Genomic DNA, 26,767 nt, shown 5'->3' with positions numbered 1-26,767 from the left:
TGGTCCAATTCCCGCAGATCACAACGGGAATCAAAATGTGGGGTTTTCGAGAGGATTACGTCAAAGGGCCTTCGGAAAAGTGTCTTTAATTAACAGCTTTCATGATAAACAAGAATAAACGATGGAAATAAACATTCATACACACAGCTGCTGGAGCCAGGCTGGGAGAGCTGGGGGTGCTCACCTGGAGAGGAGAAGCTCCAGGGAGAGCTCAGAGCACCTAAAGGGGCTCCAGGAGAGCTGCAGAGGGACTGGGGACAAGGGACAGAGGGACAGGACACAGGGAATGGCTCCCAGTGCCAGAGGGCAGGGCTGGGTGGGAGCTTGGGAATCAGGAATTGTTCCCTGGCAGGGTGCTGAGGCCCTGGCACAGGGTGCCCAGAGCAGCTGTGGCTGCCCCTGGATCCCTGGCAGTGCCCAAGGCCAGGTTGGACACTGGGGCTGGGAGCAGCCTGGGACAGTGGGAGGTGTCCCTGCCAGTGGCAAGGAGTGTTTACCAATAAATAAATTTCCAAGACCTCTTTCTGTGTTAAAGATGCAAAAATGGACTTGTACACATGTACAGCCCAAGCCAAGCCATCCAGAACGTTCCATCAGAGCCAATGAATTTAACCTTAAACAGGTGAATGTACTTTTAAAAAAATATGCAGACAACCTGCCAAAAATTCTGTAAGTATTGAAATAAGAGTGCAAAGGTCAAACAAGGCACAGCAAGATGTTTGCCTCCATGTTAATGTGTTTTCCTTGTGCCTCTGTTACCCCTTTGAAGTGATAAGAAACTGCAAAAGTGATTACTGTCTGTGCTGAAGTGAAGCATTAATTTGGATTTTAGCAGAAGGAAAATGCAAGAGAAGAAGTGATTTGTTGCTGCTGTGGTTTAACCCAGCCCGCAGCTGCTCTGGGGTGGGGAGATGTGAAGGGTGCAAAAGGTGCTGTGCAAGCCCTGCCCAGCAATAAAAACACCCTGGAATGGTCTGCACTGCCTCCAGCCCAAACCCAACAGCCAAACTCCGCCCCAAGCTAATGAGGAGAAAAATTAACGCCACCACAACCCAAACTGGCACATTTCATTTAATAACATTTAAAAATAACTCAATTATTTATAATGAAAGTGCTCATCACACAACCAAATTTCCTTCAAGCAGCGTGACAGTGTGGATTTCACATTTTCAGTGAACCTGAAATTTCTCTAGTGCTATCATTAATAAAGTGCATTCAAAACCTTGACGAGAGGAATTAGTGCGAAATTATTTCGGTGCAAGCTTTAACCACTTCAAGAGAGAAGACTTCCACCCAAACCTTTTGCCCTCTTCCCCCTCATTTTCCTTCGTGCCTGAACCAGAAACCTTTTCCACCACAGCCTCGTAAGTCTTTCGCGCTCGCAGGATTTCCTTGTCCGTGCTGAAATGCACCATTTGCCTGCTCAGAATGGGCACCACCAGGTTGAAGTTGTCAACTCTCTTGTTCAGCTTCCTGATGTCTTCTGCGAACTGCTCGCAGACCCGACCCCACTGCTTCTGCTCCGACAGCGTCATCGGCTCCCCCAGCTTCCTCCTGGAGGCCACGATGCTCTTCCTCAGCCGCTCGATGGTCTCCCGGATCTCCTTCTGCAGCAGGATCCACTCGGGCTGGTACCCGTTGTCGATGAGGATCCTGTTCAGGTTGTGGGTCATGGGGTCGATGTGGGGGCTGTCCGAGAACTTCTGCAACGGTTTCCCTTTGCCGCGGAGGTTGTCGAAGTCTCCTTTGGCCATGGACTCCTGGATGAGGTCCTCCACCAGCCGTTCCACCGCCTGAGTTATCTTCACCTTCTTGCTCTGCCGCACGTCCTTGGCCCTGCTGAGGTCGCTGCCGGCGTAGCGGCTCTCGAGCCGCTGCTGCCGGTACTCCAGCACCTGCTCGGTGGCGCGGTCCACGCGGAACTGCATGTACTGCTTCTCCCGCTGGCTCGGCGTGCCGATGCCCACGCCCTCGAAGCTCAGGTAGTGTCTGTGCTGCAGGGACTTGGATTTGAACTGGTCTTCCTCCTCCTCGCCCGGGTCTGACTTCTGTTTGGCTCCCAGGTCGTTGAGCACAACCCTGTAGGCCTCCTCCACCCTTATGAAGGCCTTGGAATCGGCCACGCCGGAGCTGCTGTCCGGGTGGTATTTTTTGGCAAGGCTGTGATAGGAGTTTCTGACGTCATCGAGGGAGCATCCTTCCTCGAGCTCCAGAATCTTGTAAGAGTCCTGGACGTTGTTTTTGGGTTTGTAACCCGACAACATCCTGCAGAGAAACGGCTTCAGCTTCCTTGGAATCATGGCTCCCCGTCCCACGAAACAATGTCCCATGTTGTTGGTCAGCATGACACAAAGCCGCTGGGGATCTCTTCAGATGCAGCTACATTATAAAGAACCTACAGACACATTTGTACAAAAGTCGTGTTAAATATCCTTTTTTCTAAAGAACTTCCAGGGCACAAGTTTTATCTTTAGTCTGATATATATATATGAGAAATCCCTATTAAAATTCATCAGTATTTTTTTCTTTTACAGACGTCTACTGAAATCACAGAATCCCAGACTGAGTTGGGTTGGGAGAGACATTAAATCCCACCCAGAGCCACCCCTGCCATGGCAGGGACACCTCCCGCTGTCCCACGCTGCTCCAAGCCCCAGTGTCCAACCTGGCCTTGGGCACTGCCAGGGATCCAGGGGCAGCCACAGCCGCTCTGGGCACCCTCTGCCAGGGCCTCAGCACCCTGCCAGGGAACAATTCCTGATTCCCAATCTCCCATCCAGCCCTGCCCTCCTTAAGCTTAAAAGTAATCAATTTACATTTCTAATTAATTACTACTGAAGTAGTCGTATTAGAATGTAAATGAAAATTAATTCACAATTTACTTTTTTCCTGGTATGACAAAGGAACACAGGTTTGTTTTGCACTGCAGAATTCCCAAGAAGCATTTGTATTGCCTGTATTTTCTATTATTTATTTTACTGACTCTATTGCCTTTATTGCCTTTCAGCAAACTCATACCAGTGTAAACTGGAAATAAGCTTGATGCTGAGCAGTAACTGCTGAAACAAATCCTTCCCTTCTCCTCTGTACCTACATCCAGCAACAGCTCAACTTCCTACTCCCTTGGATCAATGCCTCAAGCTCTATGACCTGGTACGTTCGCAAAGGAGGTCATCACAGCACGTTTTCGGTATCACGCAGCAACATCTGGATCAGCACTCAGGTTACAGATTCGCTTAGTTCAGCCTTTTTATCCCAGCAGTGGCCAAACTCCTTGGCTGGTATCAGGCAGGGGAGCAAACCTGGAACTCAGAACAGATCAATAGCAGCCGGTATGTCAGCAATTCCAGTGAGTCTGGGTTACATGTCAGCGGTTCCACTGAATCTGGGTTACATGTCAGCAATTCCAGTGAGGCTGGGTTATCTGGGGACACAGCCAGGGCAATACCTCACCAGGTGACAAGGTCAGTCCTTATCTAAAATTAAAGTGGAAGAATATAGCTCTAACTGGAAACACCAGTTACACATCAGCCAACTCCTCTTTATTCACAGAAATCCTTAGGGAAATGCTGAATCAGTGGAGCTAAAGACACAACATCTCCTTTGTGCACTCCATTTTTAAACCAAAAATTAGGTCAAATTAAGGTTAATTAAAGTATAAGCAGCGTTTACGTCTCCTACACATACCACACTGCCCTTGTGCCCGAACCCAGAGAAGGAAAAGGACAAGTACTTGGGACTGGATCAATCCTCAATGTTTTCAGCTGGCTTTGATCTGTGTAAGGTATTAAGTCATCAGCTTGTGATAACGGAGCTCATTAACACCTTGTATTTACGATCCAGTGATTTCCTTCAGTCTGGGTGGTGGACAAAGATAACAACTGATTTTCATACGGCCATAAAACCCCGTGCCGCTACTACTTAAACAGAATGATCAATAAATACACTTCAAAACTTCAATTATTGCTCCGAAAGCGACTTTCTCATAACTTGGTAGCCCCGATTTCAACAAACCTGTTCTTAAAGACCATTACGCAGAACCCTCATCTCCGCGAGGGCGCCGGCTGGGAAAAGGGGGGGGTGTTACTCCCTGGCAGTGCGAACTGAGCGATCCCCGCTGGGATTTGGGAAGCGGGGAAGGACTGCACCCCTCCAGGAGCCGGCCCCGCTGCCGCCCTCCCTGCTCCCTGGGGTCCCACACCTGCGAGCCCTGCCCGCCCCGGCTCACCTGGTGCCGCCGGCCGCAGTGCGGGAACGGGCCCCCCCTCAGGAGCCGGCCCCGCTGCCGCCCTCCCTGCTCCCTGGGGTCCCACACCTGCGAACCCTGCCCGCCCCGGCTCACCTGGTGCCGCCGGCCGCAGTGCGGGAAGGGCCCCGGCAGGAAGAGGAGGGCCGGCAGGAAGAGGAGGGCGCGCTGCGTGACCCCGCGCTCAAGGACGCGGGCAGCGAGAGAGAGGGCAAGGAAAGGGCCTGGACAGAGGCGAGAGGGAGGGGAAGAGAGGGGGCAACAGCGGAGGGTCGGGGGAACTGAGACGTTAGATTTGAAGAATTAGGGATTTTTGGGAAAGTTAAGATAATAAGTTGCTGGATTAGCTGAAGGAGATAGGCAAGCTTTGTTCAAGCCGGATCTTCGATAAGATATCCCGGATTTAGTAACTCATTGCTTGTCAGCTTTATGTTTATGTGGCTGTGCTTGTAATGAAAAACAAAATGTAGTAAATAGGACATAAGGTAGCTGCAGATTTCCTGCTTGAAGGACCCATTGAACACAGGAAACTATAAGTTCTACCAAGGATTCATTTGTCACGATTGCATTGAAAAGGTAGAAAGGTCAGGACGAGGAAGACTCATCTTACTTCCTCGTTTTGGGTGACCCCTCCCCAGAAGAGACCCGCGACTCATTTCAGGAAACAAACTACGCATGCTTAATAGCCTTTTTGCCAATTTGCATACGAAGCGAGGAATGGGAGGTGACAGGGGTATGAATATGTATTTGTATTTTGGATATTCAACACTTTTGTAAATGAAAGGCTTTGTAATTACCTGTGAATTTCGCAGTGCGTATTAGGGAAATATCCCGCCGTGCTGCTCGGCCGTAATAAACAGACACTTTCTAACTTTAAACTGTTAGAGAGTTTTTGTCCGTCACAGTTGGGTATCGATACTAGATGAATACCCATATTTTTTTTAATAAGTCAGAACGAGAAGGGAGAGAGATAGGGAAGTACGGCGGGGAGAGGGAGAGGGGAAAAAGGTGGAGAAGGAAGGGAGGAGAGTGGGAGAAGGTCCGGCTTGTCCCCGCTCTCCTCCGGGGGGCGCCCGAGAGCCGCCGCAGCCGTGAGGGGAGAAGCCGTGAGGGGAAGGAAGAAACTGTGAGGGATGGGAAGAAGCCGTGAGGGGCGGGAGTAAGCCGTGAGGGCTGTGAAGAAGCCGTGAAGGGCAGGAAGAAGCCGTGAGGGGAGGGGCGGGAAGAAGGCGTGAGGGGCAGGAAGAAGCCATGAGGAGAGGGGCGGGAAGAAGCCGTGAGGGGCGGGAAGAAGCCGTGAGGGGAGGGAAGAAGCTGTGAGAGTGGTTCCCTGGTGGGGCTGTGCACCGTCATCACGGCTCAGGTGGGCTGGGAAGCTCTGGATCGAGGCAGCAGGGAGTGGCATAAAAGACAAACTCCTTCCGTTTAACGCTGCGCTCTGCGATCAAAGTATTTTGTGAGAGCGGTGAGAACTTGTGTCATCTGTACTAAGCCGAATAAATTGGCTGCAAAGAGAGGTTTGATATCCAGCAGTTCCTGCTCCAAAATGAATCCTGTTCATCTCATGGCAGCTCAACAGGGCACGGTTTTGCTTCATGTGTGTGAGCCCAGGGACTGACAAAAGCCAGGCTGGTCTGCACGCAGAGCTGCCCCTGTTCTTTCAAACAGGAAAATGTTTCATGAAATCAGGAGGGCGCTAAGTGGTAGTTGTTCCTGTGCTGTCCTTGGGCTATCCCTGTTCCAGAAAACTGCTGCGTGTGCCTTCCTGCTGGAGGTATCTGTCTTCAGTGTCCCACCGGGAAGAGAACGAATAGTAGGAAGATGAAACAAACAGGTGTGCTCAGGGCAGATGACACCGAACTCTCCCCACGGGATAACAAGAGTGCCTTGGAGCTGTCCCAAAGGGAAAATGCCACCAAGCTCTCCCAAGGGGAAAACCAGAGTGACCTGGAGTCATTCCAGGGCCAAGACTACCAAAAGAAAGAGCTGTTCTAAGGAGAGAGTGACAGTGACAAAGAGCTGTCAGAATGGGATAACAGCAGCAACAATAAGCTTTCCCAAGACGAAGGCAAATATGACAAAGATCTGTCTTCAGGGAAGATTGTGATGTGCAAGACATGTCCCTGTGGGACAAAGGGCTCTCCCATTGGGAAGCAGATGAGGACGCAGGGCTCTGCTGAGGGACACAGGACAGTTCCCATGAACTGTCCCAAAGGAAGGCAAACAATGTCCAGGGAGCTGCTGCCTGGCGGGAGGAAGCAGCTCCCTGGATCCATCTGTGCTAGAGGATGATGGAAATAATTGAGAAAGTGGACAAGGAGAAGGGGACGTCCAATTCTCCCTTCTTTCTTGTCCACACCAAAGGAGACTTCTGCAATGGGAGAAGGAATTGTTCAAGGTGGAGCTGCCCTGAGGGGCTCCTGCCCAGAGGAGAGGCCTGGGGGACATCAGCTGTGCTCCCACCCGCAGCTTGGCACTTCCAAGCTGTGTCAGGAGTGGGAAAATTGGCGAGAGAACAGATTATCCAGAACCACACTCCATCTGTCTCCTCTCACCCACCGGACTGGCAGCAGGTTCTGGATAAACGATGCACGGCCAGCCTGTGAAATCAGGAGGAACTCTGATCTCACTCCTTGCGTGCTGCCGTGCAGCCTGGGAAAGGAGAGGTGCTTTTGTGCGCGCCCGAAGCGTGGGAGTCCTCCGGGACTCGCACATCGCTGCTGGAGCCTTGGACCCAGCTGTTGGGTTTTTCCCTCAGGTCCCTCAGTTTTGCTTCAATGCTTCCAAAATATATCAGATCACAGGGAACAAACTTAAAAGTTCAAAAAGGCAAGAACAACGAAGGACAACACCGTTTAAGTTTTCTGTAGCGTAGTTTTGCTTTTCTTAAATCTTTTCTCAGTAGAGGCATCAACTACCGCTTTATGCCTTTGGAGCCACACTTATTTTTGATTATACCTTTCTCGTGTTTGTTATGCCTTTTGAACTCCACGTAAAACAGCCGAGTGCCATCGACAGTACTTTTCTCTCCCAGACAGCCTCAAACACTCGTTTCTTTCTCCCGAGGAGACGGAAGCCCGAGTGTTCCGTGTCCCACGGCACAGCCCCGGCCCCGGTACCTGCACAGGGGATTTGGCGCTGGGGCAGCCGTGTGGCGATGCTGCCGCAGCCGAGCCCATCCCTTCGGGCCGCTGTCCCGGTGCATTCGGAAGGGCACGGACACAGCGTTGAGCGCCGTGTGTCTGTGCTCCGTGTTCGTGCCGCCCTCAGGGGCGGAGCGGGGCTGGCGGGAGCCGCGCTCCCCTCAGAGCCCCTGAGGGCGGCAGCGATGGCGGCGCCGCTCCCTCAGCGCCCGGGCCCGGCCCCGGCGGGCGGGGAGCCCTCACCTTCTAGGTCAGGGATTCGTGTAGCAGTTGTGTAGTAATTAGTGAAATTGACAAAATATTAATATATTAATAAAAATATTCGTAAGTGTTTGACAAAAGTGCTTGGGTATTTTGTGGCTGCTTCGGGTTTTATTGTTGCCTTCATCCCTGAGCATTTACAATTCTCCGGTGTTTCCTTCCCTTACGGGTGGGCGATCACAACACCTTAATAAAAGATGCTGCTTTTTTCAATTGTGCTTGTCTGTGCCTGGTCCACCTCCAGAGGCAAGGCAATTGCTGGCAGCATAAATAATCATGGAATGATGGAATATCCTCAGCTGGAAGGGGCCCGCAGGGACCATCCTGTCCCACCCCAGTCCCTGCCCAGACCCCCAACAATCCCAGCCCGGGCATCCCTGGCAGCGCTGTCCAAAGGCTCCTGGAGCTCTGGCAGCCTCGGGGCCGTGCCCATTCCCTGGGGAGCCTGGGCAGTGCCAGCACCCTCTGGGGAAGAACCTTTCCCTAAAATCCAACCTCAATCCCTCCTGGCACAGCTTCAGGTGCTCCCCAGGTGCTGTCCCTGGGCCAAGAGCAGAGATCCCAGCTTGAGGGAAGAGCGACTCATCTGCAGATTTCCTGACTCCGTCTCCCTCTTCTCCAGCTCTTTTCAGGAATGTGACAGCACACAGGTAAACGTCAAAACCCTTGCATTTATTCCCTTGCACAAGCCCAGTCTCAGCTGTGTCTGACGTTGCACTGCCCCACACTGCACCAGAACCAAACCAGGCCTCGCACAGGGGGACACAGTTTAAGGACTCTTGTTTAGTTACACCTTGTCTTTGAATAGAATTGTTTAACCAGGGGTGACTGAGGAAACAAGGCATTTGCAGCAACTGAACTAAGTTAAAATTGCATTATGAGAAACAGTGCTGCCTGATGTATACCTATTACAAATGCCTTAAAAACCAAAAGGAGGCATCTTCACAGTACAGATATTTTACTCAGGAATAGTTAAATGTGCTGTAAATGAACAATGCAAATTAATTGCATTTCCTTGAAAGAAAGAGTAACTTTTTCTCCTATTGCCAGATGACTTTTTATAATGCCTTCATAACTTTCAGGATCATACAAATGCTAGGGACAGTAGAATTTTTCTCTGGTTTTCTTGAAAGAGAAAAGCGAACTAATCCATACCATTTGTTTGGGGAAAAGCAAAATGTGCACTAAAAAGCCAGGGTGAGATGGGGAAGAGGGAGCAGCACCTCTCCGAGGGTGTTGAGGCGTTGGCACAGGGTGCCCAGAGCAGCTGTGGCTGCCCCTGGATCCCTGGCAGTGCCCAAGGCCAGGTTGGACACTGGGGCTGGGAGCAGCCTGGGACAGTGGGAGGTGTCCCTGCCATGGCAGGGGTGGCACTGGGTGGGATTTAAGGACCCTCAGAGTGATTCCCTGAAGAGCAGGGCTGGAGATGCGGCCAGGCCCCTGGCCCAGCAGTATGTTCCCACACCCAACCTTCTCCTCCTCCTGTGTCACACCACGGTCCCCTTCCCATGGAGCAGCTCCTGGAACGGGGATGGATTTCCCTTCCCATCCATCACCCTTCAGACACCCAGCCGCTTCTGGGGGACAGAGGGAGGGCAGAGCTCCTGCTGCTCACCAAGCTCTGACCTTTTAGGTGTGTCCCTGTTTCTTCTCTCTCTCCTGTGCTCCGGGCAGGGGGCTGGGCTCAGGGGGCTGGCAGGGGCTTGGAGGAACCCCCTGCTCCCTCTGCTTGCACAGCCCTGTCAGACCCCACACAGCTCCCTAAATCCAGGGACAGTGACACTCTGGCAGCTTTACAGGCAGCCAAGGAATTGACCCGTGCTCACAGCAGAGCCTTTGACAACTCTGCCAAGTGATTAGGGCCATTTAACAGACTCTCACTGCAGTTCTTTATTTTTTTAATGAGATCCTAAATATATCCTCCTACATACAGAAAAATAATTTCCTGAGGACACTCCTTTTAAAATATTTAAATGAACAAACAAAACAGGGTGCCTTTGAATGCTTTTCTGTGAGATTTACTCGGTATTTGACAATGACAACAGAGCTGTGTTTGTATACTGTATGTACAATAATCACATATATATATCTATAAGCATTTACTGAATTCTGAACAGCAATGTGCACGTAGGACAGGACTGAAGAGGCTGAACGAAGCCAGGGTAGATGTGGAATGCACACACAGAACCAACCCTCAAAGCAATTCCTCCTGATCCCCAGCTTCCCCCTGTTTCAAGGGCTTTGCTAGATTTGAATGAGCTGAGATCTCACTGTGACAAGCAGAACAGTCTGGAACCAGACACTGCTGTTGGAGTCAGAGTCTGGACTTGTCACATCTCAGTTTTGAGAATGTATGTAGGAAAAAACTCCATTACCCACAACGTTTCCCACTCCAATCCTCCTCACACCTAACAAAAAGTGACTGAACTCTTTCTAAAGGGCAAAAAAATTGTAAAATGAGAATTGAAAAAATTCCCTCAAAAAACCTCAAGTTCAGAAAATACTGAATAATTAAGAAAAAAATAGCATGTAGAAAAAAAACCTGCTGTAATTTCTCAGCTATTTGGCTCAGTGTCAGCTCAGAGCTGGGCTCTGTCCCCTCTCCCAGGTGCCCAAGTCCCTTCCCCAGCTCTGAGCAGCCCCTGCTGCCTTTCCAGCCCAGCTTTCCATCAGCTCTGCCCAGCCAGGCACTCAGCATTTCTGAGCCAAGGCCAGCCTGGGGGTGTTTTTATTTCACAGCACTTCCAAGTGTGTGGCATTGCAGGGGCTGCCCAGGGAGCTCTGCAGTGCCCATCCCTGCAGGTGACACCTGGAGGTGGCACTCAGTGCTCTGGGCTGGGGACAAGGTGGGCACGGGGCACAGCTGGCACTGCCTGGGCTGGGAGGGATTTGCCAGCCCCAGGGATTTGGGGATTCTGTGACTCCAGAAAGCACAGCTGTGTCTGGAAGCCGACAGTGCTGATGTGCCACCGAGCTCCAAGCGAAGTGACGCTGTCACCAGGGCATGGGCACAGCCTGTCCCCGATGCACAGGGACAGGATGAGCTTCCCCTTTAGGACAGGATTTAGGATTATGAGGGATTCACTGGATATCTGTGAGCCAAACTCCAGCCTTTCCTCATCAACCTTTGAGTAACCCCAGCTGGCACAGACAGGAGTTAAACAGTGCAGTGCATCGAGTGGAAGTGGGACATCCCAAGCCCCTTCTGTCACAATTCCCCAAAACGGGGCAATCCTACAGGCTGGTACTGATGCCTTCAGTTTTCTCTTTGCTGTGTTCCATGTTCTGTGCTGCCCAGGCACAGCTCTGAGCTCACACTCAGGCTCACTCAGCTCTCTGCACACAGCAGCCACACAAAACAAATCCTGCTCCTGCTGCACACCAAGGACAACTGGGACAAGTGTTCAGCCCAAAAGCACAAACAGCGGTGGCTGGGAGGAGAAAACAAGAAGGATGGGACTGCAGAACCTGGAGCTGGAATTGGACAATGAAACCCCAAGGTGAAAATGGACCCAAACTTATCAAAGTGTGAGACCTCGTGACTGGGGCTCCATTGTGTGTCCATTTTGTGTCCATTTTGTGTCCATTTTGGGTCCATGTCAGGCGCAGCCCTGCCCAGGCTCTTGTCCTGCCCAAGGTGAATTCTTAAAGGCCTTTTAATAAATCTCTGCTTTATTCTCTGGCTCTGTCCAGTCTCTGTTCCAGCTCAGCCTTCCCAAGGCATCAGTACAGCACTTCCCTGGCAGTGTCCGAGGTTGGATGGGGCCGGGAGCAGCCAGGGGCAGTGGAAGGTGTCCCTGCCCCTGGGCTTTGAGGTCCCTCCAAACTCAAACCATTCTGGGATTCTCTGATGTCCATGACGTGGGCTGCACTCTGATCACACCCCTGGTGAAGAGTCCCCCACTTCCAGCACCAGATGAGCCTCAGGCAGGGGCAGCTCCTTGGGGCTCCCCCCAAAACCCTGCCCAAGGGTCCTGCATTCCAGCCATGAGATTTTTTTGTGCTGTTGGCCACTTCCGCTGTCACTGTAATTGATGCTGGTGAAATGACACTATTAAAAAAGCGATGCTACTTGTGAAACACCGAAATGAATGTTCACCCTGCTGGCAGCACTGAGTAAAATTAGGACAGCAATAAAAGGTTAGACAATGACATTTAATGGTACTCCAGTAATAGATTTTATCACTTTTTTTTATCCTACCACAACAATGTGTATTTTCATATACATTATATTTAATAAAATGTATTGATATGGAATTAGGAAAGCATGGGTTTAGTACTATTTACATATTTTAATTGAAACAATTTTCTTAACAACATTGAAAAATAGAAACTTAAAGTTCTCTTAATCGTGTTTTCAGCCAGTTAGTGGTAAACAAATGCATGCCTAGGAAGTCACACTCCCTCTAAAATGTGGTCAGTTGAAAGTTTCTAACTAAAGTGTGTATCTCTGTTTTGTTTCAAAAAATACATAAGTATGTCTGTCATTTCTGATACAAAATTCTACACTATCTTCAATAAATAAATAATAAAGCGATTCTGAAAAGTATGAAATGTAAACTTTGTTGTCCCTCCAACATACTTTTTTTTTTTATTTTATTTTTTTTCCTTCCCATTGCTTGAAACATTACAGTGGTCTTTTAGGAAATTATAATACACGGACACTTCCCAGCACAGTTTACACTTATTACCATACTGATCTACCTACCTGTTATGGATATATCCTAATTTCCTAATGGAAACCAATAAGACTTGGAGTGCTAGAGAACACCGCCGACACAGGAGAGGTGGGAACCAGTACCGAAAGGACATGCAAGGAACACCAAAACCTAACAACAGCTCCACGAGAACGTTCACATGCGAATGACACGGGCCGGTGCCTCCCATCCGGAGCGAAGTCCTTACAAAAATACCAGCGGATGCGTGGCGGGGCGTGAACAAAAGGAATCCAAGCAGAACGAAGAGGAATTTGACTCTCAGGGATCTTTTTTGCCCCCCGAGTCCAGACTCAGCAGAGCACTCCCACGTGTGCCTGAGGGAAGGCGGACGGCGGCGCCCGCCCGGAGCCGCGAGCTTCGCCAAACTGGGATGTGGGCCTGGACGTCGTTATCCGTGGAGTGAAAGGGGTGGAGAGCCCGGCGTTCCCTCGGATGGCGTTGGGTTCCCCACCCTGCACCACCGCGAGCTCTCGGGTGACACCCAGCACCCGCCCTGGGGGAGCTGCAGGACGGGGCTCACCCAGGCGAGCGCGGCTCAGCTCCCTGCTCTGCACGCCAGCCTCTGCAGGCTGGAACCGAGCCGGAGCCATGAGTGCTTCCTCTTCCCCGCCGCAGTGACGCTCACCCCGGGAGCAGCAGCAGTAAAGGAGCACCGGGAACACCCCACAGCCAGCAGGGCTCTGTGCCTCAGCCTTGGCTTCCCGCCCCAGCGCTTACTGGGGACAACAGCAACTTCCACAGGGGCCGAGGGCTGGACTCTTCTGGAGTGCAATTCTTCTCTGTGCAGAAGGCCTGGACATCTTCCACTTTCAGGGGCAACACGAGTCATGAAGTGGTATGTTAATAGAATCTTCTCTGTTTATAGATATAGACTATTTATTTTCTAAGTCTTTTCAGTACCATCGTGAAGATCTTCAAAAAGACCTTCTTGCTGCAAAACTGCTTCTTCCATTCACTCACATTTACACACCACTCTGCTGAGCAATAGGCACGGAACTGCTGAAGGGGGAAAACCCTCAGAAAGCCTCCAAAACACACCCACACTGCCTCCTCCATGGGAATGAAAGAGCAGGGCAACTGGAGCAAGCACAGCCACCCACGTGGTGTGCCAGCCGCCCGGACTGCAGCACAAGGAACAGCAGGGCCGTTTCACCAGCCCGGGAAACCAACGCCGAGTTCCACACAGAGAGACGGAGGGAGATCTCCTCACTAAATTGGGATTCATGTGTTCAGTGAGAATTATCAAGGCACAGAGATGCTCCTGTTTGCTTTGATAACCCTCTGACGTGTGAAGGGCGAGCAGTAGTTTCACGCCGCACCAGCGAGGACTCGGTGACAGCTTCTGCAGACACCTCCTGCAGTGACCCATGGCTGAATTCCCACATCGGCCCCTCTCTCCTAAGGCTCATCAAACAACTGCAGGTCCAGGCGCACCACGATCTCCCCCGTGGGGACTTCGTGCAGAAGGAGACACTTTGTGACTGGTCCCTTGGAACCCTGGTCCTTCTTGATGTCTGCCACGCGGATCTCTGTCCTGCCCAAAAAGTCTGCAATGCAAAAACACGGCGTGCTCAGGAAAGGGGAGCCAGCGTCTGCAGAAGGACCTGAACTTCCACCCACACACAGCAGAAGAGAAAGCAAGCCTTCGGTCCGGCTCTAGTTGTGCACTGGAAGAGGGCCAAAGGCTGCCAAGCTGCACAGAAGGGGATTTAGCCAGACCACGTTAAACAGCAGCAGCATTAAAACTAAACGGGCCCACGAGTGGAAAAACCCACCATGGAATTCACAGCTGCCCCGCTTCAGGGACTTCTTGATTTTAGGAAATGTTAGCAGAAGGCCAAATGTTGTTGAACAGTTAAAGCTGAGAGCGAACCTGCTGGAGATGACAGAGCCAAGCAGGGCATCAGCCCAGCAAAGAGGTCCATGAGCCACTACCCAAACGCTGCCTGAGAGACTGTGACTCCAAAATACACCCTGGGATGATCACATGTTTATCCCAGCTTATGAAATAAGAATGAGAGAGGCTGTGGGAGCCCCATCCCTGGAAGTGTTCAAGGCCATTCTGGATGGGGCTTGGAGCAACGTGGGATAGTGGAAGAGGTCCCCGCCCATGGAAGGGGTTGGAGCTGGATGATCTTTAAGGTCCTTTCTAAGCGAAACTGCTCCATGATTCTATCGGGTTTGGAATCCTGGGCTCATTTTTTGCTACTGTTATTGCATGTAACAGGAAATCAAAGTTATTTCTTTTCCTCCTCCCTGAGCCCATCTGTGTGCAAGCAGCATCCAGAGCTTTCTGGAGTCTTAGCAGAACTACAAACCACACTTTAGTCGTTGTCAACTGCACAAGGAAAGGAGCTCTCAAACCCCAGAGGGAGCTGCATCCCTTTTGTGCTGATACTGGGGTGGAGCGAGAGGAAGTTGACTCCAAAATATGCAAAGGAGTCAAATCTGTTGTATCTTTAAAGATCATCCCCCAGCCCAGCCCATTCCCTCTGATTTCCCTCAGCAGGAATGCTCCTCCTCAAAAAGGAGCTCTGCAAATGTCCCTGGCGGGGGCAGCCCCGTACGCACCGTCCGGGGAGAACTGGTCCCGCTCGAACACCGTGATGCACAGCACGTCCTGCTCCAGGTCCTTGATGAAGAACTGGCAGTTGGAATTCCACTTGGGGTTGAGGGTGTCCTGGATGGTCTTGGTGATGTGGCACTGAGAGCCCATGGTCACCTCGCAGTAGGGGTTGCTCTTTCCTGGGAAGAACAGAAACCAACGGGGTTTTCAGCTGTGTAATCCTGCTCCTGAGCTTCCTTCTGCTCCACAGCCAAGTGAGCTGGGAAAGACCTTGGCCACCCCAGGCTCTGGCCCCACCTCAGCCTCTGTAATGGGCTACATCAACATCACAGTGAATACTGTGCTCTGCTGGGTGCTGAGCACCCTCCACTCTTCCCCTCAGGACTTTACGGCTTGTGTGGTGGAAACTAAGTCAGTCAGGAACAAAAGCCTCCTGCAGGACAACTGCAGGACCAGGCTCAGCTGCACAAATTCACCTCTGCCTCTTTTGCCTTCATTAAAGCCACGTCAGTCAACAAAACCATGTCTGGGGCAGAGCCCCTGCAGAGTCAGGGTGACAAATGGGAGCGTCTCCCTGACGGAGCAAGGAAAGCCAAGGCACTCACCGTGGGACCTGCAGGGTTTCAGCTCAATGCCTTCCACAACATTCACCATCAGCCTCCCGATGCCTGTTGCTCTCTGAGAGCGAACTGTGGTGGAACAGAAGAGCAGAGAGAAATGTCACCGAGGGATTTTCCTGCCCAGGGGCTTTTCCACAAAAGATGAGACCCCCACATCCTTTGCTGTACCTAAGTAGGCCTTTTCCCTCTTCTTCTTTTCAGTCTCTATGTAAAGTTCTGAAGCAGCTTTGATCTTCTGAACCCAGGCAGTCCTTCAGAAGGAAAGGAGAAAAAAGAGTTGCGAAATGCCATTTCCGTTTTTCCCTGCTGGAGCACAGCAGACAGAACTAAAGCTGTCCCTCCTTCCCAGCTAAGGCTCTGGCCCCATCCCAGCTCTGCCATCCCACAGCTGTCTGCTTGGAAGGATCTTACTGGAATTCACAGCACCCGCAGAATGCAAACATGCCAAGGCAGCAAACCCCACCACACAAAGAAAACTCAAGAGAACCACGAGCAGGAGATGCTTGGTGAGAAAACAAAAGGTCTGAAGAACAGCTTTGCTTTCATCCAGCCCTTTGTTTTCCTGAAATAAACTGAATTCTTTGAGCCAGGAGGTAGAAGAGGTGCTGCTGAGGTGGCCGCTGTCTTTGGTCCCTGGGATTTCTTACCCACTTCTGACTCTCAGGACTTTAAAACCGTAACTTGGGGAGTGCACGGGTGGTGAATGGGCTCCTCTGGGAAATCATTTCATGCTTAAGAATCACAGAACTTCCTGAGTTGGAAGGGACCCACATGGATCACTGAGTCCACTCCTGACCCCAGCAATCGCAGCCCGTGCCTGAAGGAGGCTGAGGGGGAAAGGTGACAGGGATAAAGGGTGGCAGAAGGGCTACTGAGTGACCCCAAGGGCTCAGAAGAACTGCTGTGACATACAAGGGAGCCTGAGTCAAGGAAACATGGGAGAGTCTGGAAGCTGTGGATCAGTTTTGGAAGCCCAGATGAAGAGCTGCTGCTCCACAGGACATCTGTGGTTTGGGTTGGGAGGCATCCTAAAGCTCATCCAGTCCCACTCCCTGCCATGGGCAGGAACACCTTCCACTGTCCCAGGTAACAGCAGAAGATAAAATTGCATCTTTTGGTAATCTTCACATTACTATAAAATGTGAAACGCAGCCTAGACATCCAACCCTGAGCCATTTCATCACCGGTCTGGCTGGAATTCAGGAACATCATTATATCTCCCTCCTTTTCAGATCATCATATTCCCAAGAAGGAATTTTCCAGTCTCATAAAATGACCAGCCTGGAGGGTGCTCTGCAAGCTCCCATCCCAGCCATTCCCATCCTACATTTGCCAGCCCTTTCAAAGGCCCACGGAGGCGCTTACCTTTCATTGATGCTCTCGGCCCGGAGCGTGTAGACTCTGTCAATGTGGGAGATGTGGAAGATGGGCTCGTCTCCAGAAGGGTCTGTGGGTAACTTTACCAGAACCTCGTTTAGGAAAATGGGCTGTAAAACATCAGCAGAGCTGGAGCTGTACTGCAGAGGCTGCACGGGGGCATTCAGCACGCGTCAGCTCTCGGCAGCTTTATTCCACGCCCCAAGTATCTCCCCCCTTTCTGCCTCCCATCTTTCTGCACAAAATTACAAAAGCTGGCAAAGACAGAGGTGCCTGCATGGCCTGGAAACGCTCCTGGAGAGAGCCAAGCACAGCAGAGTTTCCTCCCCCAGAGCGCAGCTCTCCCTCCGCTCCCTCAAACCTCATGGTGAGACATAAACTTTAGAGAATTAAGGATTTTACAGGGGTTAGGATTTTAGTTAGAGATAAGCTTTGCTGAAGTTAACTGAAGGAGATAGGTAGGCTTTGCTGAAATTAAAAGTTAGTAATTAACTAAGAGAAACTGGGTTTGGGACCACTCTTCCATATTAGAATAACTGATCACTTGTCAACTTTATGTTTGGTTAGCTGTGTTTATAATGAAGAATACAGAAACTGATGAACAGCTTTTAGGAACATAAGACAATTGTAGGCCTCCTCTGCACAGAAACCCATTGAACAGTCACAAAGACAGGAAACAGGAGTCCTACCAAGGGTTCATTTATCACATTTGCATTGAAAAGGTAGAAAGGTCAGAACGAGGAAGACTTCTTTACTTCCTCATTTTGGGGACCCTTCCCCAAGAAAAGGACCACTGACCCATTTCAAAGAACAAACTATGCATGCTTAATAGCTTTTGAGCTCATTGGGATGTACCAGGGTGTCCTAGGGTAACTTTATGATGCCTGTATCCCCAATCGTCTGTTCTGTTTGTGCTGTATATTGAGTCCTGTGCCTTTAAGACTGGTTCTAAGAGCAAGGAGAAGCGCGGAGTTTGTTTTGAGAAAACTACCTGACTCCTCCACATTCTTCTGCGGACGGGGTGTCTGGCGGAGGCTTGGAGAGACTGCAGGACAGAGATTTTTTTTTCCTTTGCTTTTAGTTAGTTTCAGCTAGCTAGGGCAGAAAATTTCCCTGGACTGTTTTTTTTCCTTTTCCTTAGAACTGTTTAAACCTGCTCTGGACTGAAAACCCAGGGGAGCACTGGGGGCTGCACCTGCGGCCCACCGGGGCCTGGACCTCAGCATTTTCCAGCAGCGCTGGAGGGACTGGGACTGGAGACGCTGAGAGAGAGAGCCGAGCTACACCCACGGCAAGGACTTTCTCAGTTTGCCATCTCACTTCAGAAGGAGAGGTTTTATTGTTTCATACTATTCATTCTTTATACTTGTATGCACTTCATTTGTTTAGTAAAATAGTTTTTTCCACTTTTCTCCAAAGAGGGTTTTGGTTTTTTTCCGGACCGGTTGGAGGGAAGGGCCACGTGGGTTTGCTTCCTTAGAGGGATCCTATACAGGGGTTTTCTCCCAAATTTGTCCCAAACCAGGACATATTTCTAACTGGCGCCCACTGCGGGGCACGAGAGAGTGGAAAAAACTTGTATTGATTATTATTAACTGCATTTTTTTAGTTGTCCTTTGGGTGGGGATTAAACAGTCAGTGGCCATGTTGCTTCTTGAATTCCTAATGTCTCTTAGAATGGAGTCTTTTCTGCATTTCTGTTCCCTAAGCTTTTTTGAGGTTTTAATACCTTTCTAGTCCCTAAGTTTGTTTTCTTACCCAGAAATAGCTCCAATATTGTCCCTAACATACAGCTTTTACATTAGGAATGCACAAATTAGAATAGCTAGAAAAGTAGAAAAAAACCAACTAGCAGCGTAAGAGAAAACCAATCTGAGCTGCAGATGAGTGGAAAGACATTGCCACTCAGGTAGAGAAGCTCCCTGTCAAAGTCCGTCATGTAAATGCCCATGTCCCCAAAAGTCAAGCTAATAAAGAACACCAAAACAACAAGCAAGTAGATCAAGCTGCTAAGATAAAAGTATCAAAGATAGACTTAGATTAGCAACACAAAAGAAAGTTGTTTCTAGCTCGATAAGCCCATGATGCCTCAAGCCATCAGGGCAGAGATGCCACCTATAAGTGAGCCCGAAACCAAAGAGTAGATCTAACCATAAACAGTATTTCTCAAGTTATCCATGACTGTGAAACGTGTGCTGCCATCAAGCAAGCCAAGCAAATAAAGCCCCTATAGTATAGCAAGCGATAGTCCAAATATAAATACAGAGAAACCTAGCAGATTAACTACATCACCCTTCCCCAAACCCGCCAAGGCAAGCGCTACGTGCTCACAATGGTAGAGGCCACCACAGGATAGCTAGAGACCTACCCTGTGCCTCACGCTACAGCCCGTAACACCATTCTAAGCCTTAAAAAACAAGTTCTTTAAAGACATAGTACCCCCAAGAAAATTAAGTCAGACAATAGAACTCATTTCAAAAACAGCCTCATCAACAACTAAGCTAAAAAACATAGCATTGAGTAAGTGTACCATATCCCCTATCATGCACCAGCTTCAGAGAAAATAAAAAGATATAATAAACTGCTAAAAACCACCCTGAAAACACTGAGTAAGAAATCATTCAAAAACTAAGAGCAGCATCTAGCAAAAGCCACCTAGTTAGTTAACACCCAAAGTTCCACCAACAAAGCAAGCCCTGCCCAATCTAAGTCCCTACATACAGTAAATAAAGAAAAAATCCCAGTAGTACATGTAAGAAGTTTGTTAAAGAAGAGAGTTTAGATCAATTCTGCTTCAAGTACAGAAAATCCCATCTGTAAGATTGTCTTTGCTCAGAGACCAAGCTGCACATAGTAAGTAATGCAGAAAAATGAAACCACACAATGTGTACCCCAAAGAAATTTAATTGTTAAGTGAGAACTGTGTGTAATTATCACTGTGTGCTGAATAGTACTGCCACTGTATGTAGCTGTATATTGCATATTGTTTTTATATAAATGTATGTGTGTGTAGAGCTGGAATATATATTAGTTTTAGTAAATTGACGATATGAGGATACAAGGAGTAGAATGTCCTAGGGTAACTTTATGATGCCTGTATCCCCAATCGTCTGTTCTGTTTGTGCTGTATATTGAGTCCTGTGCCTTTAAGACTGGTTCTAAGAGCAAGGAGAAGCGCGGAGTTTGTTTTGAGAAAACTGCCTGACTCCTCCACATTCTCCTCCGGACGGGGTGTCTGGCGGAGGCTTGGAGAGACTGCAGGACAGAGATTTTTTTTTCCTTTGCTTTTAGTTAGTTTCAGCTAGCTAGGGCAGAAAATTTCCCTGGACTGTTTTTTTTCCTTTTCCTTAGAACTGTTTAAACCTGCTCTGGACTGAAAACCCAGGGGAGCACTGGGGGCTGCACCTGCGGCCCACCGGGGCCTGGACCTCGGCATTTTCCAGCAGCGCCGGAGGGACTGGGACTGGAGACGCTGAGAGAGAGCCGAGCTACACCCACGGCAAGGACTTTCTCAGTTTGCCATCTCACTTCAGAAGGAGAGGTTTTATTGTTTCATACTATTCATTCTTTATACTTGTATGCACTTCATTTGTTTAGTAAAATAGTTTTTTCCACTTTTCTCCAAAGAGGGTTTTGGTTTTTTTCCGGACCGGTTGGAGGGAAGGGCCACGTGGATTTGCTTCCTTAGAGAGATCCTATACAGGGGTTTTCTCCCAAATTTGTCCCAAACCCTGTTATGAATATGCATTTGTGTTTTGGGTATTCAATACTTTTGTAAATAAAAGGACTCTGTCATCACCTGTAAATTGTGGTGTGTATTTGGGAGCCATCCCACACTAATCATAATAAACATAAACTTTCTAACTTTAAACTGTTAGAGAGCTTTTGTCTGCCACAGTTGGGTATCGATACTAGATCAATACCCATATTTTCTTTAATAAGTCAATGGAAGAGTTTTATTCAATCAAAACCTCAAAATCGTCTTTTCTTATCTCACTAGAGCACACAGCCGCCCTTCCTGCCATCAGCCCCCAACCCCAAAGCTTTCAAACCTCTTCTCTAGGAAGTCTCGTGCCCACAGCCCCAGAACGGAGCTCCTGAGCCCCATCCCCGTGCCAGAGCAGCACTTACAGTTTTGTACATTTTGTATTGCAGGTTGGACTTGGGGCTGAAGACCTTGTCTGTGCCCGAAGAGCCAAGAGGTTTTATGATCTGAGTGAGGAGGAGGAAGTCGTTGAAGAGAAAGCCATACAGCTCCTTGTTACTCTTGGCTTTATAGAGCTTCCCGCTGTGCAGGAACTTGCGTGGTCCCAAGCAGTTTGTAACTGAATTAAAAACGAGTTGCTGCGAAAAGTAGAAGAAGAACAACAACGCACTGTATAAAGTGAAACAATCGGGGCTGCCCTGCAAGAGACCAAATAGAGTTTTGAGTCCTGGTTGCCGTCTGTGGCACGGGGATGCCGAGCGATGCCTCGAGCAAGCGGCGCGGGTGGCGGGACGCTCGGTCGGAGTGCCCTCGGAGGCACCCATGGGGCACGGGGGCACGGGCTGGGCGGGGGGGGGAAAGCCACAAGCACTGTGCCCCCTGGGCACACACATGCACCCCCAGGAGTGGGACTGCGCCAGGGGACCTGGAGCAGCAGCTCTGCCAACGGCCTCCCCACAGGCTGAGCTTCCTGAAGGGCTGCATGCGGAACTGTGTTTGAATTTCCCCCCTTCAATCACCCCAAAGGATTCCAGACGGCCACGACACCCCGAGTCAGAGTGCTGACCACTGGGACTGGCACAACCCCAGACCCAGCCGGGGCGTGTTAGGGCTCAGCAGAGTCTTGCCCTTGCCCAAAGTGCCATTTTCAGGTGAATTTTCACCAGGGGATGGCACAGCTCTCACCACCCTGGTGTGGAAGGGCTCCTTCGGCAGGCTGGAAACCCCTTGGACAGGACTCGGGGAGAGGCTGGGCAGCTCCCTGCCGTGGCAGCAGCACCCCAGGCTCTGTCAGGCTGCGGATCTGCTCTTCTGGGGCCGGGCACCACCCACAGAAGATAACAGCAGCCACTCTCCTCCAGGCAGAGGCGGGCAGACAGCTGAACGTGCTGACATTGGCACACACGTCCTTCTCCCAGACTTCCTCGGGTAAAATGCAACTTTTCTACTTGAACTAACCAGTGCTCATTATTTTTTTACCTTCTAGAACGGCGCACAGTTTGAAAATCAAGTTGTGATCTGCCTGCCTCTGTTACCTCCACCAACAGGAAGGCCATCAGAATGTCTTCCCTCCTTTTGGAGGACATACAAACACAATACTTCTAGAAACTTATCATGTGGCCATGAAAAATAACACGGCATGGGAGGCAGGGATTCTCTCTGTAAAGTCTCCAGAGGCTCGATCGGTATTCTTGAGTTTTCTAACGTATCCAAAGCTTTATCACAGAAAATATTCCTAAATATCTGGTTTTTAAAGCACTCCAAAGGGGTCAGGTACAGCTTTGGAGTGGGACACAGCAGTCCCACGAGCACTGTACCACAAAGAACTGGGAAAACTGGGAAGTTGTGGTTGCACATTGCAGCATTGAACCCGGGACCGGTCCGGAGCCAGGCAACCAAGCAGGATTTACCCCGAGCGGGCAGGAACAGGAGCAGCAACCAGGCTGGCGTGCAGGAGGGCAGGGAGCTGGGGCAGTGGGGCAGTGGGGCAGGTGGGACAGGTGGGACAGGGCTGGCTGCTGGGACAGGTAGGACAGGTGGGACAGGTGGGGCAGGTAGGACAGGTGGGGCAGGGCTGGCTGCTGGGGCAGGTGGGGCAGTGGGGCAGGTAGGACAGGTAGGACAGGTGGGGCAGGGCTGGCTGCTGGGGCAGTGGGACAGGTGGGACAGGTGGGGCAGGGCTGGCTGCTGGGACAGGTGGGGCAGTGGGACAGGTGGGGCAGTGGGGCAGTGGTGCAGGTAGGACAGGTAGGACAGGTAGGACAGGTGGGGCAGGTAGGACAGGTGGGGCAGTGGGGCAGTGGTGCAGGTAGGACAGGTAGGACAGGTAGGACAGGTAGGACAGGGCTGGCTGCTGGGACAGGTGGGACAGGTGGGGCAGTGGGGCAGGTAGGACAGGTAGGACAGGTAGGACAGGTGGGGCAGGGCTGGCTGCTGCGGCGCCGCTCCCGTGTCCCCGTTGCGGTGCCGTGCCGGCGCTGCCCCGCCAGCCGCCGTTACCTCGGAGAGCCCCTCGCACTGCACGTGGGCCTGGATCCACTCCAGCCTGTCCGAGTTCTCCTTCTCCCGCACGCCCTCGTTCACCTGTGTCAGAAATAAATACATCTCAGGAAGTGAGAACGGCTCTGGCCTCCTCTGCTCTCTGCCAAGGTCGGGATGGATACACGAGAAATGCAGATTGGAGTTCGCACTTGGGTGTTTATTGTCTCTTCTCCATTCACAGACTCACCAGCCGTGAGCTCCAACTAGCAGCTTGGGGAACAGAGGTAAAATGGATGCCTCTGACTCTTTCCAAGGTTATTTAAGTGATAATTACCCAATAACCAGGTGACACCTCTATTATTTATATTTCTGACCCAATAATGACCACCCAAGGCCCGCAATGGGAACCTCTTCCACCCAGTTACAGAAAACCACCCAAACCCATGAAGAAGGAAGAAGAAGGTGAAGAAGAAGGACCCAGACAACGCCCAGAATCCCCCATATTGCTTCACTTATATTAGTATATAGCAAAATCTTAAAATCTAAGGTTCCAGAATTCCAGCAATAAAGTTGGCTTTTCAGGAATATTGGGATGACTGCTGTATGTATAACATTGGAATAGCTTTGCTGTATGAATATAGCTTTTATTTCTGCTTTAAACAAAACTGAGAAATGGTACTGTGATAAATATATGTATTTCTTAGGCATAATATTAAAATGGAGACTATATGACATTAAAATGCTTTTATCCATGTCACTAACTCAGAGAATGGTGAAGGCAACCAGGTGATTCCTCACACTTGTGGATTACCCTGTCTGGATGAAGATAACAGTGACAGAAACCACAACAAAGGAAGAATTTCTTGACTCTCAATTATCAGGGAGGGTAAAAACAACAGGATGGAACCATGAGGAGAAACAAAATACATTGATTTAACCTAAGGCAAGCCAAAGGTCAAAACCAAGCAAAAGAACATCTAAACTCAAAGAGATGTTTGAATAATGCATAACGCTCTATGAATCCGCAACAGGCTGATGCAACAGAAAAAAAACATTTAAAGGGTGTTTCCAGGACAATAAGTGTGCTCTTGGCTGAATGCCAAGCACCCAGCCGTAATTTATTATTATTGTTTTAAATCCCTTTGCTTTATTTCTGCCTCCTGTTGTCTTTTTGATCAAACCTTTCCAATTCCTGCCCAGCGAGTGACCCTCGTTTTTCACACCTGCGAGCACAGCTCCTCGGCCTTGTCCAGGGCGTGCCTCAGGTGGCTGTGGTCGGGGTGGCTCTCGGGGGTGTTCTCCATGATCTGCACACAGACAAAGGCAGCATCAGGCTCCTGCCAGCTCAGCTCAGCTCAGCTCAGCTCAGCTCCGCTCAGCTCTGCCAGCCCCACGCTCCCAGCAGAGCCCGACGCTGCGGCCCACATTCACTGTGCTCCTTCACGGACGTGAGAAATGGGACATGGGTGCACTGAAACCCCCCTGCCACCACCAGGAAGATGGTTTCTGTATAAGGAAAAGGGTTCTGCCACCACCAGGAAGATGGTTTCTGTATAAGGAAAAGGGTTCTGCCACCACCAGGAAGATGTTTTCTAAATAAGGAAAAGGGTTCTGCCACCACCAGGAAGATGGTTTCTGTATAAGGAAAAGGGTTCTGCCACCACCAGGAAGATGGTTTCTGTATAAGGAAAAGGGTTCTGCCACCACCAGGAAGATGGTTTCTAAATAAGGAAAAGGGTTCTGCCACCACCAGGAAGATGGTTTCTGTATAAGGAAAAGGGTTCCAGTTTCACCGTAGGACTTTGAAGGGAAAAACACCCAAAGTTTCTACGGTCTCCTGACCGTAATTGGCTCGGTGCCAAGGCAAAAAACGCTGATAATTTTCTTTAGCTGTTTCTCAGAAGTGTAGCTATTTTCTACTGAGCTGTTTGCCAAAAATACCCCACCCAAATGGTTCAATATTTAAGGAAGAGCACGAAGCTTCCCTGTGCGTTCTCAGGGTGTTGTAGCAGGTGTGTGGGACCTCTCCCTACACCGTGCACGGCTTCTGTTCTTTTGTTTCGTATTGTTTTCTTCTTAAATTAAAACCTTTTTGCTTTTTCAAGGGGAAAAAAAAACCCCAAAAGGCTCGGTGAGAATTCCAACGGGAGAGCGAGAGTGTTTGGGAACAGCTGGATTGCCTTTGCAGCAGGACACTGCTGGCTCCTCTGCCAGGAGCACACACATTGCAGCCAAAGACAGAAATGCAGCCACCACTGCTGGGGGAATCCCTGAAATGCCAACATCCAATTCACAGCTCCCTGTGAAGGTCTGGGCCATGTTCCACGGCGTTATTTGGGATGGGGAGTGCTAAGCCACACATGGAATGAGGAAAGGGCTGTCAGCGCTCCAGCAGCCTCAGCTGCTCGGGGGAACCTGCAGCGAGCCAGGCTCAGCGTCACCTCCCAGCCCGTGGGGAGGGAATGGCACGGAGGGGAAAGGCAGAGGGGAGCTCAGGGTTGTCTTGCTGCTCCTGTTGTCTGAATTTTAAATTTGCACCCAGCACTCGCTGCCTTCTGGTTCCTTGGGCGCCAGTTCCACCTCTGTTTCAAGTAGAAATATGGAATATTTTCCCCAAAGCCCAAGGAACGCTCCCATTTTTCTGTACTGGAATCGATGTTAAAGGACATCCCACATTCCCCAGCACATCAGAAACCTCACAGTGACAAAGCCTGACACAAATAAGGAGCCAACCCTGTAATTAAGGTGTAAGCAAAGCAGCACCAAACCCCTCATGTGTGCAGAGGAACGTACATTTTTAATTATTAGTGGGTATCTGGTTACCCGTTGCATAGGCTTTAGCAGAAAACTTGATAGTGGCATTCCTTTACAGCGAGGATCCATTGCTAACCTCTGAAACATTAGAGAGGTAAAATCTGGTTAGTCAGGTGGTTTAAACCCTGAAAAATGAGCTCCTCCAAGAAAGGAAAAGGGGAGGCAATAAATGAACACCAGTCCTCAGCTCAATCTGCTCTGAGATCACAACATCAGCAGGAGAACTCCTTGTGGGTTTTACAGCACTTCTTCACCTGCCTTGTCTGGAGAACCCCAGAATCAAGGCTGGAGGAGCCCTCCAGGATCACCCAGTGCCACCCCAGTGCCACCAGCATCACCCAAACCCTGTCCCCAGGGGCCACATCCAGACTGCTCCTGAGCACTGCCACAGACAGTGACTGCAAACCTCCCTGGGCAGCTCAGCCCAAGGCCTGAGCACTCTGACAGGGGAATTTTCTGTCCCAATCTCCACCCTGAGCCTGCCCTGGTGCGATTTGAGGCCATTTCCTCTCCTCCTGTCCCTGCCCCTCCTGTCAGGGGCTTGTGCAGAGCCACAAGGTTCCCCCTGAGCCTCCTTTTCTCCAGGCTCAGCCCTTCCCCAGCTCCCTCAGGAGTTCTCCAGCCCCTTCCCAGCTCCCTCAGGAGTTTTCCAGCCCTTTCCCAGCTCCCTCAGGAGTTCTCCAGCCCCTTCCCAGCTCCCTCAGGAGTTTTCCAGCCCTTTCCCAGCTCCCTCAGGAGTTCTCCAGCTCATTCCCAGCTCTATTCTCTGCCCTGGACACGCTCCAGCCCCTCCAGGTCAGGTGAGTGGCCCAGAAGTGGGCACAGCCCTCGTTTG

At 50.3% G+C, this 26,767-nt stretch overlaps 2 protein-coding genes across 9 annotated transcripts in view; both read right to left on the bottom strand.

Moving 5' to 3' along the window:
- Positions 1 to 1,055: 1,055 nt before the first annotated feature.
- On the bottom strand, positions 1,056 to 4,470 carry DNAJC28 (DnaJ heat shock protein family (Hsp40) member C28). 6 transcript variants are annotated; one of them, XM_040057227.2, is made up of 3 exons: positions 4,343 to 4,470; positions 3,095 to 3,302; positions 1,056 to 2,395 (listed from the first exon to the last, which is right to left on the bottom strand). In XM_040057227.2, the coding sequence occupies exon 3, from the start codon at positions 2,343 to 2,345 to the stop codon at positions 1,248 to 1,250; it is 1,098 nt and encodes a 365-aa protein (XP_039913161.1). In that variant the 5' UTR covers positions 2,346 to 2,395; positions 3,095 to 3,302; positions 4,343 to 4,470; the 3' UTR covers positions 1,056 to 1,247. The 6 variants fall into 6 exon arrangements, with proteins under 6 accessions (XP_039913161.1, XP_039913157.1, XP_039913156.1 ...); XM_040057223.2 differs by having other exon boundaries at positions 3,151 to 3,302; XM_040057222.2 differs by having other exon boundaries at positions 3,151 to 3,302; positions 4,229 to 4,349.
- Positions 4,471 to 9,589: 5,119 nt separating this feature from the next.
- ITSN1 (intersectin 1) overlaps positions 9,590 to 26,767 on the bottom strand; it is a 113,653-nt gene continuing 96,475 nt past the window's right edge. For all 3 annotated transcript variants that reach the window (XM_040056773.2, XM_040056775.2, XM_040056774.2), the window contains 9 exons: positions 25,912 to 26,010; positions 24,342 to 24,425; positions 23,137 to 23,220; positions 21,063 to 21,275; positions 16,920 to 17,041; positions 15,723 to 15,805; positions 15,540 to 15,623; positions 14,940 to 15,113; positions 9,590 to 13,915 (listed from right to left, as the gene is read on the bottom strand). In XM_040056773.2, coding sequence (XP_039912707.1) covers positions 13,767 to 13,915; positions 14,940 to 15,113; positions 15,540 to 15,623; positions 15,723 to 15,805; positions 16,920 to 17,041; positions 21,063 to 21,275; positions 23,137 to 23,220; positions 24,342 to 24,425; positions 25,912 to 26,010 — 1,092 coding nt within the window. In that variant the 3' untranslated portion in view covers positions 9,590 to 13,766. The remainder of the gene's footprint in view (positions 13,916 to 14,939; positions 15,114 to 15,539; positions 15,624 to 15,722; positions 15,806 to 16,919; positions 17,042 to 21,062; positions 21,276 to 23,136; positions 23,221 to 24,341; positions 24,426 to 25,911; positions 26,011 to 26,767) is intronic.

Source organism: Hirundo rustica, chromosome 2 (assembly GCF_015227805.2).
Source record: "Hirundo rustica isolate bHirRus1 chromosome 2, bHirRus1.pri.v3, whole genome shotgun sequence".
Classification (NCBI taxonomy): domain Eukaryota; kingdom Metazoa; phylum Chordata; class Aves; order Passeriformes; family Hirundinidae; genus Hirundo; species Hirundo rustica.
Note: the sequence above shows the minus strand (reverse complement) of the source record. Positions and strands in the feature narration are given on the sequence as shown.